General features: G+C 41.3%; 1 protein-coding gene across 1 annotated transcript in view; it reads left to right on the forward strand.

Moving 5' to 3' along the window:
* LRP2 (LDL receptor related protein 2) overlaps nt 1-14070 on the forward strand; it is a 334494-nt gene that overhangs the window by 176434 nt on the left and 143990 nt on the right. The window contains exons 39-42 of the mRNA XM_030210857.1: nt 449-652; nt 4320-4562; nt 9737-9862; nt 11890-12009. Coding sequence (XP_030066717.1) covers nt 449-652; nt 4320-4562; nt 9737-9862; nt 11890-12009 — 693 coding nt within the window. The remainder of the gene's footprint in view (nt 1-448; nt 653-4319; nt 4563-9736; nt 9863-11889; nt 12010-14070) is intronic.

Raw genomic sequence — 14070 nt, forward strand, 5'->3', positions numbered from 1 at the left:
TCAATTGAAATGAAACTCTGGAATGAGGAGGCATAGGATGAAGGTAAAAGGGAATAGACTCAGTAGTAACCTTAGGAAATACTTTTTTATGGAAAGGATGGTGAATTTGAGGAGGTGGAGGTGGTGAAGACAAAAACTGTTTCTGAATTCATGCAAGCTTGGGACAAGTACATTGGATTTCTAAGGGAGAGGAAGGGATAGTGGATGGCATGGATGGGCAGACTGGACAGCCTTCATTTTTCTGTTTCTTACTTATGTATAACATCCAGAATGTATTTTTATATTGAACTGTGAAGCTTTAGTAGAGCAACCGTGGTTCCTCATTGCCTTGGTCACACAGGGAAAATAAATGCCTGTGATATGCTAGATGTGAATTTTGAGCAATATGGTGAGAATCAGACTTTAATGTGTTAACATTCAGATCATTTTTGCTGCTTTTGTTCAACAGGGCCCAATGGTGCAGAGTGTCAGTGTCCGGCTGTAGGTCGCTGGTATTTGGCTAATAATAACAAACACTGCATTGTGGACAATGGCACTAGGTGTGAAGGGGGACAATTTACTTGTTTAAATGGACGCTGCATCCCAGAGCGATGGAAATGTGATAATGACAATGACTGCGGTGACAGGAGCGATGAAGTGGAGAGTGTGTGTGGTAAGGCCTTTCAGCATTATATTGCATACAGAGGGACACCACGGGGCTTACTTTCAAAAGAGAAAACTGTCCAAAAAGTGTCATAAAACACCACTTGGATGGATTTCTTCTCTAAATGTCTATCTATGCACTTTGTCTACAGTGTGTCCAAATTACAAAGGGTTATGTCGGGGATGTTTTGAAGGTGGGTTTATGGGGGGCTTAGCACTTGCCTAATACTTATACATTTTACAGCCATAATGGAACAAAACAAAAATGTACAGGGCATTAACTTCAATGTTTTGGTGTAGACCTGTTTTCAGAATGAATAAGGTATAAAAAGGTGCCCTAGATGATCACTGGAGGGAATCAGGGATGGCCCCCCCTTACTCTCCCAGTGGTCACTGACCCCCTTCCACCCCCCAAAAAATATGTAAATAAAAGTAGTACTCGCCAGTCTCTACAACAGCCTCAGAAGTTATAGCCAGGTCCATTGGAGCAGCATGCAGGTCCCCGGAGTAGTGTAGTGAACATAAGAACATACTGGTCTGACCCAGTAGCTATACTGGGTCAGACCAGTGGTGCATCTAGCCCAAACAATGGCCAAATCAGGTCACAAGTACCTGGCAGAAACCCAAATCGTGGCAACACTTCATACTACAAATCCCAGGGCAAGCAGCTGCTTCTCATGTCTGCCTCAATAGCAGACTATAGACTTTTCCTCTAGGAATTTGTCTAAACCTTTTTTAAACCCAGATACACTAACCACTGTTACCACATCCCACGGCAAAGAGTTCCAGAGCTTAACTATTCATTTAGTGAAAAAATATTTCCTCCTATTTGTTTTAAAAGTATTTCCATGAAACTTCCTAAAGTTTCCCCTAGTCTTTTTACTTTTGGAACGAGTAAAATATCGATTTACTTCTACTCGTTCTACACCACTCAGGAGTTTGTAGACCTCAGTCATATCTCTTTTCCAAGCTGAAGAGGCCTAACCTCTTTAGTCTTTCCTCATACAAGAGGCATTTCATCCCCTTTATCATTTTGGTTGCTCTTCTTTGAACCTTTTCTAATTCCATTATATCTTTTTTGAAATATTTTTATTTTATTTTTGTCACATTTGTACCCCACGCTTTCCCACTCATGGCAGGCTCAATGCGGCTTACATGGGGCAATGGAGGGTTAAGTGACTTGCCCAGAGTCACAAGGAACTGCCTGTGCCTGAAGTGGGAATCAAACTCAGTTCCTCAGGACCAAAGTCCACCACCCTAACCATCAAGGTGCGGCTGCACCATGGAGCGATGGAAAGGCATTATAGTGTTTTCACCATCCCTTTCCTAATAATTCCTAGCATCTTATTTGCTTTTTTGGCCGCCGCCACACACCGAGCAGAAGATTTCAATGTATTATCTACAGCAACACATAGATCTTTTTCTTGAGTGCTACCTCCAAGGTGGACCCTAGCATGAGTTAACAATGATTTAGATTATTCTTTCCAATGTGCATCACCTTGCATTTGTCCACATTAAATTTCATCTGCCATTTGGATGCCCAGTCTTCCAGTTTCCTAAGGTCTTCCTGCAATGTTTCACAGTCCGCACGTGTTTTAACAACCTTGAATAGTTTAGTATCATTTGAACATTGGATCACTTCATTCATTGTTCCAATTTCCATATCATTTATAAATGTGTTAAATATTACCGGTCCCAGTATAGATCCCTGCGGCACGTCACTGTTCACCCTCCTCCATTGAGAGAAACAACCATTTAACCCTGCCCTCTATTTTCTGTCCAATAACCAATTCCTAATCCACTTCAGAACCTTGCCTCCTATCCCATGACTCTTTAATTTTCTCAGGAGTCTCTCATGAGGAACAGTGCACTGTAGACAGGTGGACCCACACCCAGATCCATACAACCCCTTACTTTTTACACTTGTGGTGGAACCTGTGAGCCCTCCAAAACTCACCATAAACCCACTGTTCCCATATATAGGTGCCCCCCTTCACCCATAAAGGCTATTGTAGTGGTGTACAGTTGGGGATAGGGGGTTTTGGAAGGCTCAGCAGACAAGATAAGGAGCAAAGGTGAGATGTGTACCTGAGAGCATTTATATAAAGTCCACAGCAGTGCCCCATTGCTCTTGGGATGTCTGGGGGACTAGTCTGCTAAAATTTCTGTCTCCTCCTACATCTCAATGACCTGATTTTCTACGTTTTCACTTGTATGGCTTTTTTTTCAAAAATGACCTGAAAAAATAAACACACAGACACAAAACCTTGTTGCAAACACTTTTTTCGATAAAAAGATAGAATTTGGGTCATTTAGCATAAAATGTTCATTGCCCTCTATCCAGCTTATAATCGAACGAGAATAACGCCCAAGTTCCGACCTAAATCGGGAGATGGGCGTTCTTCTCACAAAAACAAATAAAGCGGTATAATCGAAAGCCGAACTTTGGACGCTTTCAACTGCACTCCGTCGCGGGTGCGGACAAAGTTGACGGGGGCGTGTCGGAGGCGTGGTGAAGGCGGAACTGGGGCGTGGTTATCGGGCGAACAGAGATGGGCGCCCTTCGCCGATAATGGAACAGTTTTGAGCTAGAATTTAGGACACTTTTCCTGGACCCTGTTTTTTCACGAATAAGGCCCCCAAAAGTGCCCTAAATGACCAGATGACCCCCAGAGGGAGTCGGGGATGACCTCCCCTGACTCCCCCAGTGGTCACTAACCCCCTCCCACCACAACAAATGATGTTTCACAACTTTTTACTTTCACCCTCAAATGTCATACCCTCCTCCCAAGCAGCAGTATGCAGGTCCCTGGAGCAGTTGTTAGGGGGTGCAGTGGACGTCAGGCAGGTGGACCCAGGCCCATCCCCCCCCTACCTGTTACAATTGTGCTGCTTAATGCTACTAGTCGTCCAACCCCCCCAAACCCACTGTACCCACATGTAGGTGCCCCCCTTCACCTCTTAGGGCTATAGTAATGGTGTAGACTTGTGGGCAGTGGGTTTTGAGGGGGATTTGGGGGGCTCAACACCCAAGGGAAGGGTGCTATGCACCTGGGAGCTCTTTTACCTGTTTTTTTGGTTTTGTAAAAGTGCCCCCTAGGGTGCCCGGTTGGTGTCCTGGCATGTGAGGGGGACCAGTGCACTATGAATCCTGGCCCCTCCCACGAATAAATGTCTTGGATTTATTCGTTTTTGAGCTGGGCGATTTCATTTTCCATTATCGCTGAAAAGCAAAAACGCCCAGCTCACACCTTGACGAATAAAACATGGGCGTCTTTTTCTTTTAAAAAATACGATCCGCCCCGCCCCTTCACGGACCCGTTCTCGGAGATAAACGCCCATGGAGATAGGCGTTTCTGTTCGATTATGCCCCTCTATGTCTGTCATGTTTTTTCTTTAAAAACATTTTTACAATTTTGTAAATGTTAACAAGTAACAGGAAAAGGCTTGTCCTTTCAACATGGCTAGAAGTGTAATGTGTGGTAAATTAAAGAGTCCAAAAATATTATTTTGTTTTGACTAATGCAAATATGACTTTTACTTTTCATGCAGTCCATTTTGCAGCTATTTTTGCCCTGGCAGGTAATGGAAGAGCATTGACTTTGGTTTGACCCTCCTGTAGAGAAACTTAGGAAGCTGAATTTATCTCTGTAATTTTTCTTTTCTTTTATTCACAGCATTTCACACCTGCCTACCCACAGCCTTCACGTGTGGAAATGGACGGTGTGTACCGTATCATTACCGCTGTGATCACTACAATGACTGTGGAGACAACAGCGATGAACAGGGCTGCTTGTTCCGAACCTGTGACTCCAGTACAGAATTCACTTGCAACAATGGACGGTGTATAGCACTTGCATATGTTTGCAATGGCATTAATAACTGTTATGATAATGGCACTTCTGATGAGAGAAATTGCCGTAAGTACCTTGTGAGAAATGCATGTGGATTTGGGCAATTAACCTTTTATAGCTGAGTCTTTTATTGCAGGTTGTACTAAGACAGGGTCTTTGAGGGCCACAACCCAGACAGGTTTTCAAGATTGCCACAGTGAATATGCATGAGATATATTTGCATACAATGGAAGCAATATATGCAAATCAATCTCATTCATATTCATTGTGGCAGTCTTGAAAACTCGATTGGGTTATGGCCCTTGAGGACTGTGGTTGCCCACCCCTGTACTATGACATTGGTATTCAGCCGACACTCAGGGCTAGATGCACTAAAAAATCATTAGAGCCCTTCCCTTACCAATTCCCTTAGCAAATCGGTAAGGAACAGGCATGCATTAAGGAAAGGGAATGCAAATGAGCTGCTCGTTGTAGCTTACTTGCATTCTCTATTCCATCGGTAAACAGTCAGCCAGTCGGCCGGTCAAGCATGCACAGAACAGCCAAGTGTTATGCTGGCTGCTCTGCGCATGCCAAATATGCCTCCCTGTGCCGCCCAAAAGGAAGCCGCTGCGCCGCTCACCTCCTCCACGGCGTGCTGCAAGAAGGCTCCGATCCTAAGGAGAGTGCAGTTGAGGACGTCCATCGAAAAAGACATCCTTTTTGGCCATCATCCCCCCCCCCCCCCCCCCGCAATAATAAAAACATCCTTTTTGGACGTGCTTCACTCAGCTGAGAGACCAGGAAGTCTCTGAGCCAATCACAACGCGTTTAGCTGAGCTAATTTAAAACACGTTAAGATCCATGAATCCTTTGGGTATTTGCAATACTTTATTAAATATGTTTCCTTGCCAGATTTGTTGTTATTTTCTTCATCTTCTCTCTCACCCTCCCTGACCTACCACTTCTAAACTTGTCATACATGCATCATGCACCATGAGGGAGAAGTTAGTTCTGCATCCCAGAAAAATCCTCAGAGCTCTGTAGTTCAATTATTTCATGATGTTCCCTATGAATCAATCTAGAACAGCAGTGACTCCTGCTGGACTTTGTGAGTTCTTTCATATTTTTGGATGACAAATGTGCATAAACTACAGACTCACACATTAATTTCACCCAGTAAATAGGATAAATTGATGTCTTTAATATGACGCCAGCTTCTGGTTACACCTTGACGGTATTCATTGCAATCTCTAGCCTCCTGTGCATGGGGAGGGGGGATGAAGGGTCTGGCCTGAAGAAACTTGTGGCTATATTTCCACAGTGCACAGAGATGGAATATCAGAGCAAAAAGCCAAAGAAAAAGAAAAGAAAAAAAAGCTCTAAAGAACGTTCCCTAAAACATACCAGTGCATAGTATAATTATATCGTTGCTGGGCAGAACCTAGATAGCACAACTAATCAGATACACATTCATAGAGCCTGGCCAAAATAGCATGCACATATACAGAAAAAGGAATGTTTCTCTCAGTTACTAACTGATAAGATGGGGGGGGGGGGGGGGGGGAGTGAAGGTCTCTGGCTGCTGGCAGAGGGATTCAGAGACAAAGTAGTGCAAACATGGGAATGCTAGATAAGAAAAACAGATGTGAAGCCAAAGGTAAGGCTTTGGATAAGCCTCTGGAAAGCCCAATTTATAGCCTATGTGGGCTTAATTTCTACTGACAAAAGCAAGTTTGTTCCATTCTGTATCAAATCTGCATGAAATACAGTTACATATATTGGAAACCCAGTAGATGCAAATTTCTTTCACATATATCCATTGTGGATGTCTTGAAAACCCAACTACCAAAAGCACTACCAAAAATATAGCCAAGAGTATGCAAAATAACTAACCTAAGCAAAACCCTCTACACCTTTCAGAAGAAGATTACAAAATCTGATATTTCCTGGTAAAATTATCAAACTATTGTTTATTATAAAAAACAAAAATTAAAAAATACAATCCAAACTACTTAATTTTTGCTGTACAAAGTTATAAGAGATTAAGGGCCAGTAAACCAAAAAACAATGAGTTAAACAAACAAGACCTCAGATTTCCATGGGCGCCAATAGACAAATATAACCGCCCACAAATAGGAGTCTGTTACTCTCAATGGTCTTAATAAGCTTGGCTGAAGCGAGGCTGGAGCTTGGCTAAAGTTTGGCTGCTGCTTGACTGAAGCATGGCAGGAGCTTGGCTGAATTGAGGCTAGAGCTCGGCTGAATTGAGGCTATTGCAGGCTGAAACTTGGCTAGAGCTTGGTTGAAGTTTGGCTGGAGTGGAGCTGAAGCGGAGCTTATAGGGGCTTTGCAAAATGATGTTATCTGGGGAGCCTGGTAGAGCCCTCCCAACCAGGTGCACAGGAGTGCAGCGCATGTCAATGTGCGAGAGTCTATTGGTGTTGGCTCCTGTCCTGTCAGTGGTCCCAGCAATCAGCGGCAGATAGCTCGGGTTTCCCCCTACCATGAGAGGTAGGTCCGGGGTGGCCATGACACAGGCCATAAAGCTTGGTTTTGATTAAAATATTTAGCACTGGGGTTTTTTGAGCAGTTGGTTTTTCTCATATTAGTTTTTTCCCCTGCTCTTTTTTCCATATGCTTATTAAGACCGATGAGAATAATGGACTCCTAGTTGAGGGCAGCTTCTATTAGCTCCCATGGAGATTTGAGATTTGACTCATTGTTTTTTGATTTACTGGTCTTATTCTCTCATAACTTTGTATAGCAAAAATTAAGTAGTTTGGATTGTATTGTTTTTTATAAACATTTTATAAATAGGTAGAAAGGGGCATGTTTGATATGATGTCTAAATCCGATTTTGGACGAAAACGTCCAAAAATGAAGTGGTAAACATAGCAATTTTCAAATCAGAAAAACATCTGTCTTTTTGTTTTGAAAATAGCCATTTCCTAGACATTTTGTGCTCAGTGCATTTTTCTTTTGTGATCATTAAAAAAAAAAGTTCAAGAGAAAAACGCACAAAAACAAGTCATTGGGGTATATGGGGGGGAGGGGAGGCAACATTCTTAGTAGACTGGCCACACAGATATCCCAGCAGAGCAGTGGGGCACCCTAGATGGCACTGTAGTGGACTTCATATAAAAGGTCCCAGGTACACATCTCACTGTTACTCTCATATTGTTCTCTTATATTGTATGGTAAGCCCTACAAAACGCACCAAAAATCTACTGACCCAACTGTACACCACTACAATAGCCCCTATGGCTGCAGGTGTCACCTATATGTAAGTAGAGTAGGTTTTTGGTGGGGTTTGGAAGGCTCACACTTTTCCACCACAAGATAGAGTGAGATATGGACCTGGGTCCCCTCTCTACTTGGCACTGCACCGACCACTAGGCTACTTCAGGGACCTGCTTGCTGCTCTAATAGGACTGCCCATAACATCTGATACTGCCATACAGGTTGGTATGTACTGTTTCTTTCACATATTTGGGGGAGGGAGGGGCTCAGTGATCACTAGGGTAGGGTTACCATATGGCTCCAGAAAAAGGAGGACAGATTGAGCCAATCTGGGTTGTGGAGTAAGAGGGCTCATACCTTAATCCCTTCATTGGTCATCTGGTCATTTAGTACACTTTTTGTGACTTAGGACCCTGTTTACTAAGGTACGTTAGCATTTTTAGTGTGTACTAAAAATGTTAGCGTACCTATAGCGCAGCTTAGTAAGCAGGGCCCTTAGCTGTGATTGAAACAGGTCTAGACCAAAATGTCTAGCTTTTAGGCCTGGATGTTTTTGCTTTGTTCCATTATAGCAGAAAAACGACCAAGTTTTGGGAATGGCCATATCCGTCCCCAACACATCCCCTCGTGATTTGGATTCACTGCAAACTGCATAGAAAAACATCTTAAAAATGTGTTTCAAAAATAGCGATTTGGACAAAAAATGTCCATCTGCCACTTTGTGCTGTGTTTTGGATATTTTTCTGTTTCGAAAAAGAGCCCCCAAATACCTCAAGATCCTCAGGCAGTTAAGCTTTTAATCTTTAGATTTTTAAATTAAAAGTTTTTATATTAGAGTGGAAAAAACCTTAGATGCATGGTTAGCTTGCATATACAAGCATGACAGTCCTGGCCCAGTGGATCTGTGACAAGTTCTACACCCTTCCATTCAGGAGACCTGTGTTTGAATCCCAGTTAGATTCTCTGTTGCTGGGGCTGGGCTGGAGATGCTGTGCAGGTGTTCACAAACCTCAGTGAGACTTAGCACCCACATTAGCCAGGTTACTGAGAGATTTATGGTTAGTGGCCTTTGATTGAGGCCTTTCAGAGTAATAGCTGGGCTGATTTGGGAGAAGGATATGTAGAGGAGTATGGTAGCCGTGTTAGTCCACTCTTAAGGTTATCAATAGAAATCAAACAAAATAAAACATGGAAAAGAAAATAAGATGATACCTTTTTATTGGACATAACTTAATACATTTCTTGATTAGTTTTCGAAGGTTGCCCTTCTTCGTCAGATCGGAAATAAGCAAATGTGCTAGCTGACAGTGTATATAAGTGAAAACATTCAAGCATTACTATGACAGTCTGACAGGGTGGGAGGATGGGGGTGGGTAGGAGGTATGCATGGGGACATCAAAGCATATCATTGATATTCTAACAGGATGGGTGTGGATAGGTGAGGGTGGGGTGATCAACAGAGACATACAGCTTTATGGTTTATAATGGGTTAGGAACCCCAGATCCTTGTTAAGTCCTTTCTGTTGGGTGTTAAAATATTCAATCTTTCTGACTTCAAAGGTCTTACGTTCTTGTATGGTTTTAAAGTTACCTTTCAGGATTCTCACTGTGAAGTCACTGGTACAGTGTCCTGGTCCTGTAAAATGCTGACCAACAGGGGTGGGAGCCCTACTGGCACCAGTATTGTTCATGTGATGTCTATGTAAATTGAATCTTGTCTTAAGCATCTGGCCTGTTTCTCCAATATAGCATCCTTCGTTACATTTTTTACACTGAATGATATATACCACATTGGAAGATGAGCAAGTGAAAAATTCCTTTATGTTGAATATCTTTCCTTTCTGGATGACTGTGGATATAAAATAGAGGAAAACCCCCTGGGTAAATGTTAGTGAAGGCTCTTGACACCATAGCCCATTGGAGGCCAGCTCCAATTGAACTGGAAGCTTGAAGAACTAGTAGGAACTGTGCCAGTAAAGAACAGAGATGTTAAAAAGCTTCATGCATTTCTTTTGCAGCTGAGCGCACTTGCCAGTCTGGATTTACAAAATGCCAAAATACCAACATTTGCATACCTCGCACTTATCTTTGTGATGGAGATAATGACTGTGGGGATATGAGCGATGAGAGTCCCACTTACTGTGGTAAGATGATGGCACCCTTATTTACAAACACGATTTCTAAAAATAGCTCTAGTGCAGTAGTGGGTTTTATTTTCTTCCTTTAGTACAACTCCTTAGTACAACTGGGGTAGAATTTGTTATATATAAAAAAAGCACTTACATTTTAAAGGAGAGGGTAACTTAAAGATAACCATGAAATAAAGTGATCACAATAGTGATATTTCACTTTTCATTTTTAGAATAATTATTACAGATATACATTGCTAAGCCTAACCTTTATCGGTGTTGCACAGTCCTGAGATTACGATACTAAGCTTTCTATAAAGCCTAGGGTGAATAAGTTGGCACACTAGATGAGCCTTAAAGTCCTATTACATTTATTTATTTATTTAATACATTTGTATCCCACACTTTCCCACTAAAAGCAGGTTCAATGCGGCTTACATAGTATTAGGTTATACAGAATTTTGTTAGATAAGGTAAGAAATTAAATATAACATAGGAATAGCATGGATGGGTCGGTAGAGATAGGCGATAGGGGGGTAGTGATAGAATGGATGGGTTGGTAGGGATAGGTGATGTGAGGGGTGATGTGGAAGATATGGTCTGGGTCAATGTTGTTGTCGTTGTTTCTTCAGTGTTTGTTAGGTAGATGGGTTCATACTGTAAGTTTAATCAGGGTCTTTAGAGTAGGCTTGTTTGAATAAATGGGTTTTAATGCTTTCCTGAAAGGTAAATGGTCATTGATTGATCGGATATGTCTAGGGAGGGCATTCCAGAGTTGGCTGCTCAGGAAGGAGAAATTGGATCAATGATAAGTTTTGTACTTGAGACCTTTACAGGATTTAGTTGGCGTAAATGATTGTGTCTAAATTTTAGTCACGAGAACGGATGATACATGTATTCTATAAAGTATGCTTAACTTTAGGTGAGGTTTATAGAATAGCATTAAGCGCAGTTTTTTTTGTTGCGGATTTTTTGGCTGTCATATATAGAATTCACCCCTAACTGGGTAAATACTCAGATACAAATTGAACTGTCCTAACTTTATTCAGGGGCCATTTTAATAAAGGGTTGGCACACGGCAACAGGCTTGCCACACACCAATCTGGAACTACCGCAATATCCTGGTGGTATTTCTCACCCCCCAGTGCGCACCATTTCCATTACTACAAAAATATTTCTGTTTTTGTAGCACAGGTGCTTACCCGGTCGTAAGTGGTTCACTTTAGTTCCAGCAAAAAAGACAGCCTTTTACCTGCTGCAGTAAAAGTGGGCCTCAACGCATGTCAAAAACACATGCTGACACTAGCGCAGGCCCCCTTTTACCACAGCTTAGTAAAAGGACCCCTCAGTTAGTTATCTGCGTACTAGTTTGAATGTCAAAGATACCTGGATAACTGCTGATGGCCAGGCTATATGATACTCAGTACCAGCTTGTATTCAGTTACTGGTGCTGAATATCCAGGTATATAAAAAAGCAGTAGCTGGTGTTTAAATCAATTGCTGACTGTTGCAGCTGGATATTGGGGGCCTATTTTATTCTTTCACATGGGATATTTCCAGACCAACCAATAACAGGTATAGAACACTTTACAATTCAACATACAAAAAAACATTATATTTCCAATTTTGCTGTCACATCAGTAACAGCAACACAGACTCGTTCACCTGCTTGACAATATGTGAAATAACACATAACACTGCAAGTGGACACTCAAACTTACCATACCATACCAGTAAGTTCAAGAATTCAAACTGCACCAACACTATCTATGAAAAATCATCACTGCAAATATTCTACAACACCAATACAGCTCTAGATGTGAAAAGAAAACAAGCCAGACTGCTATGGATTCCTACCAAGAACCAACATATTACCCAAATCTCTCACTTCAGTTACACATGGAAAACACAGACCATCACCCGTAATTTCATAATGGTTTTCAGTGCACAAAAATCTTGCTGAGACATCTTCTAGAATAATTGTTAGTAACTTGTGCTTGATGCTGAAGAATGAAAAGTCTTCTACTTTTTTCCTTTGCCAGTTTCCCTAACGTGTACTGACAGAGAATTCCGTTGTACCTCTGGTCGCTGTATTCCTACTCACTTTTATTGTGATCGGGGTATAGACTGTGCTGATGGATCTGATGAACCTGCTTCTTGTGGTAAGTTGTTTCTTTAAAATGAACAATATTCTGCCTTTCAGAAGAACTAAAAGACAGTAAAGCTGGATGCTGCAAAAAACAGCAACAACAAAAATACTTTTGCAAAAAGCCAGTTTCACAGACCAAGATCTAAAACCTTGAAAATCAGCACACTATTCAGAAAATCTCTAGAAAATATTCATTTAATATTTTTTTATTTTTGCAAACTCTGAGACAGATTCAGGGCAGAGGTAAAAACAAACGCTCCTGCAATCATTCACAGTTCTTGCATGTTATTGTGTACAGTTCATGCAAAGTAAATCTGATGTATATTGACTGACATTCTCACCACTGTGTGGACAAAAACTTGGTCAAACATGCCTTGTCCATGGCATCTGATGAACTTGCTCTTGTTACTACTGTATGATGTCAGTATTCTGCTTTTGTAATTTCTTGGTTTTTGATGTATCAAGGAACTGGTATATCATGTTGCATGTTTGTTACAAAACTAAAAACTTTAAGTCCCCACTCTATATTGTTAGACACTGTGAGGATACCAAGATTTCCTTTTGGGAAGGAAAAAGCTACAGAGCTCTCAAAATATTTCTGATTTATTCTGGGGCTTAACAAATTCACTCATAACCACTAAAAAAAAAATCTTCCCAGAGATTTTAGACATTGAGATCAATTAATCACTATGACAAAAATTGTCTTAGAATGTTTTTCAAATCTTAAATCTGTTGGCTCTCATCCCATATTGGCCAGCATTTTGCTATCATCTGAAGGTTGCATCAGGGAAATTTCTGGAGGAGTAGCCTAATGGTTAGTGCAGCAGGCTTTGATCCTGGCAACCTGGGTTTGGTTCCCACTGCAGCTCCTTGTGACCTTGACCAAGTCACTTAACACTCCATTGTCTCAGGTACAAAAACTTAGGATCCTGTTTACTAAGCCGTGCTGTAGGCACATTAACTTTTTAGCATGTGCTAACAATAGAGACACCCATTATTCCTATGGGTGTCTCTAGCGTTAGCGAGTGCTAATTTTTAGTGCAGCTTAGAAAATAGGGCCCTTAGATTGTAAGCAGTCTAGGGGCAGAGATAGTACCTGCATATAATGTGTAAAGTGCTGCATACGTCTAGTAGAGCTATAACAATTATTCCTAGTAGTAGTAGACTTCTACAACTAAAATCCATAACAAAAAACAATCAAGTTCAAAATTCAAATAAAACCCTAATCATTCCAGTGTTAATACTCACTGTCTTATCTGCGCAAACTGGTTTCTCTCTTACCATAAAACAAAAAATGGCAGCTGGGTAAATGCTATCAAAGAATAAACCAATCAATGTGTTCCTGTTGTTTTATTGGCTACTGAGGTCCTTTGTTCAAAACTAGTTTCCTTTGAGGTCCTTTTACTGAGCTGCGTTAGGCGTAAATGTGTGCCTAATGCAGCAAGAATGGACTACAGTGGGATGTGTTACAGTGTCACATGATGGGTTTTGAATGTGTATGCACTAACTTCATGCTGAATCATTTTTTTGTATTTTTTTAAGGGCATGTCAGGAGTGGGTATTCCTGCGTTAACCACTTAGCACATCTACATTACCGTTAACTGGTTAGTGTGTGGATAGTGCAGAAGCCCTTATCGCCTGCAAAATAGGGGGCGGTAAGTGCTCCTGTGGTAATTTTTAAAAATGGCCACATGCTAATGGCAACATTAGAACATGATACATTCAAAATGTTTGCTGTAAATATTGAAGGCATCAGCAGTGGTTTCCCTAGGTATTATATTTAAATATTAGATAAATGAAACCTCAAAAGCATAAAGCTCAGAAGCTCCTACTGGTGTCTTTGACCCCAAAGGCTTTTACCTGACATAAACATATGTATTATCATCGGTTTTCTAATCAGTGGGGAAAAAAAGAAACAGTGAAATCAACTCCTATTGGGAAAAAATGGTAGTATAAAAAAAAAAAAAATCCCCTACCGAGTCCAAAATTCTATACAAGAAAACCACTGAAAGAACTGTTCTACTATAACTAGCCAATGAGACAGCAGAAACATGTTGATTGGTTCATTCTCTGA

Source organism: Microcaecilia unicolor, chromosome 7 (genome assembly GCF_901765095.1).
Source record: "Microcaecilia unicolor chromosome 7, aMicUni1.1, whole genome shotgun sequence".
Lineage (NCBI taxonomy): Eukaryota > Metazoa > Chordata > Amphibia > Gymnophiona > Siphonopidae > Microcaecilia > Microcaecilia unicolor.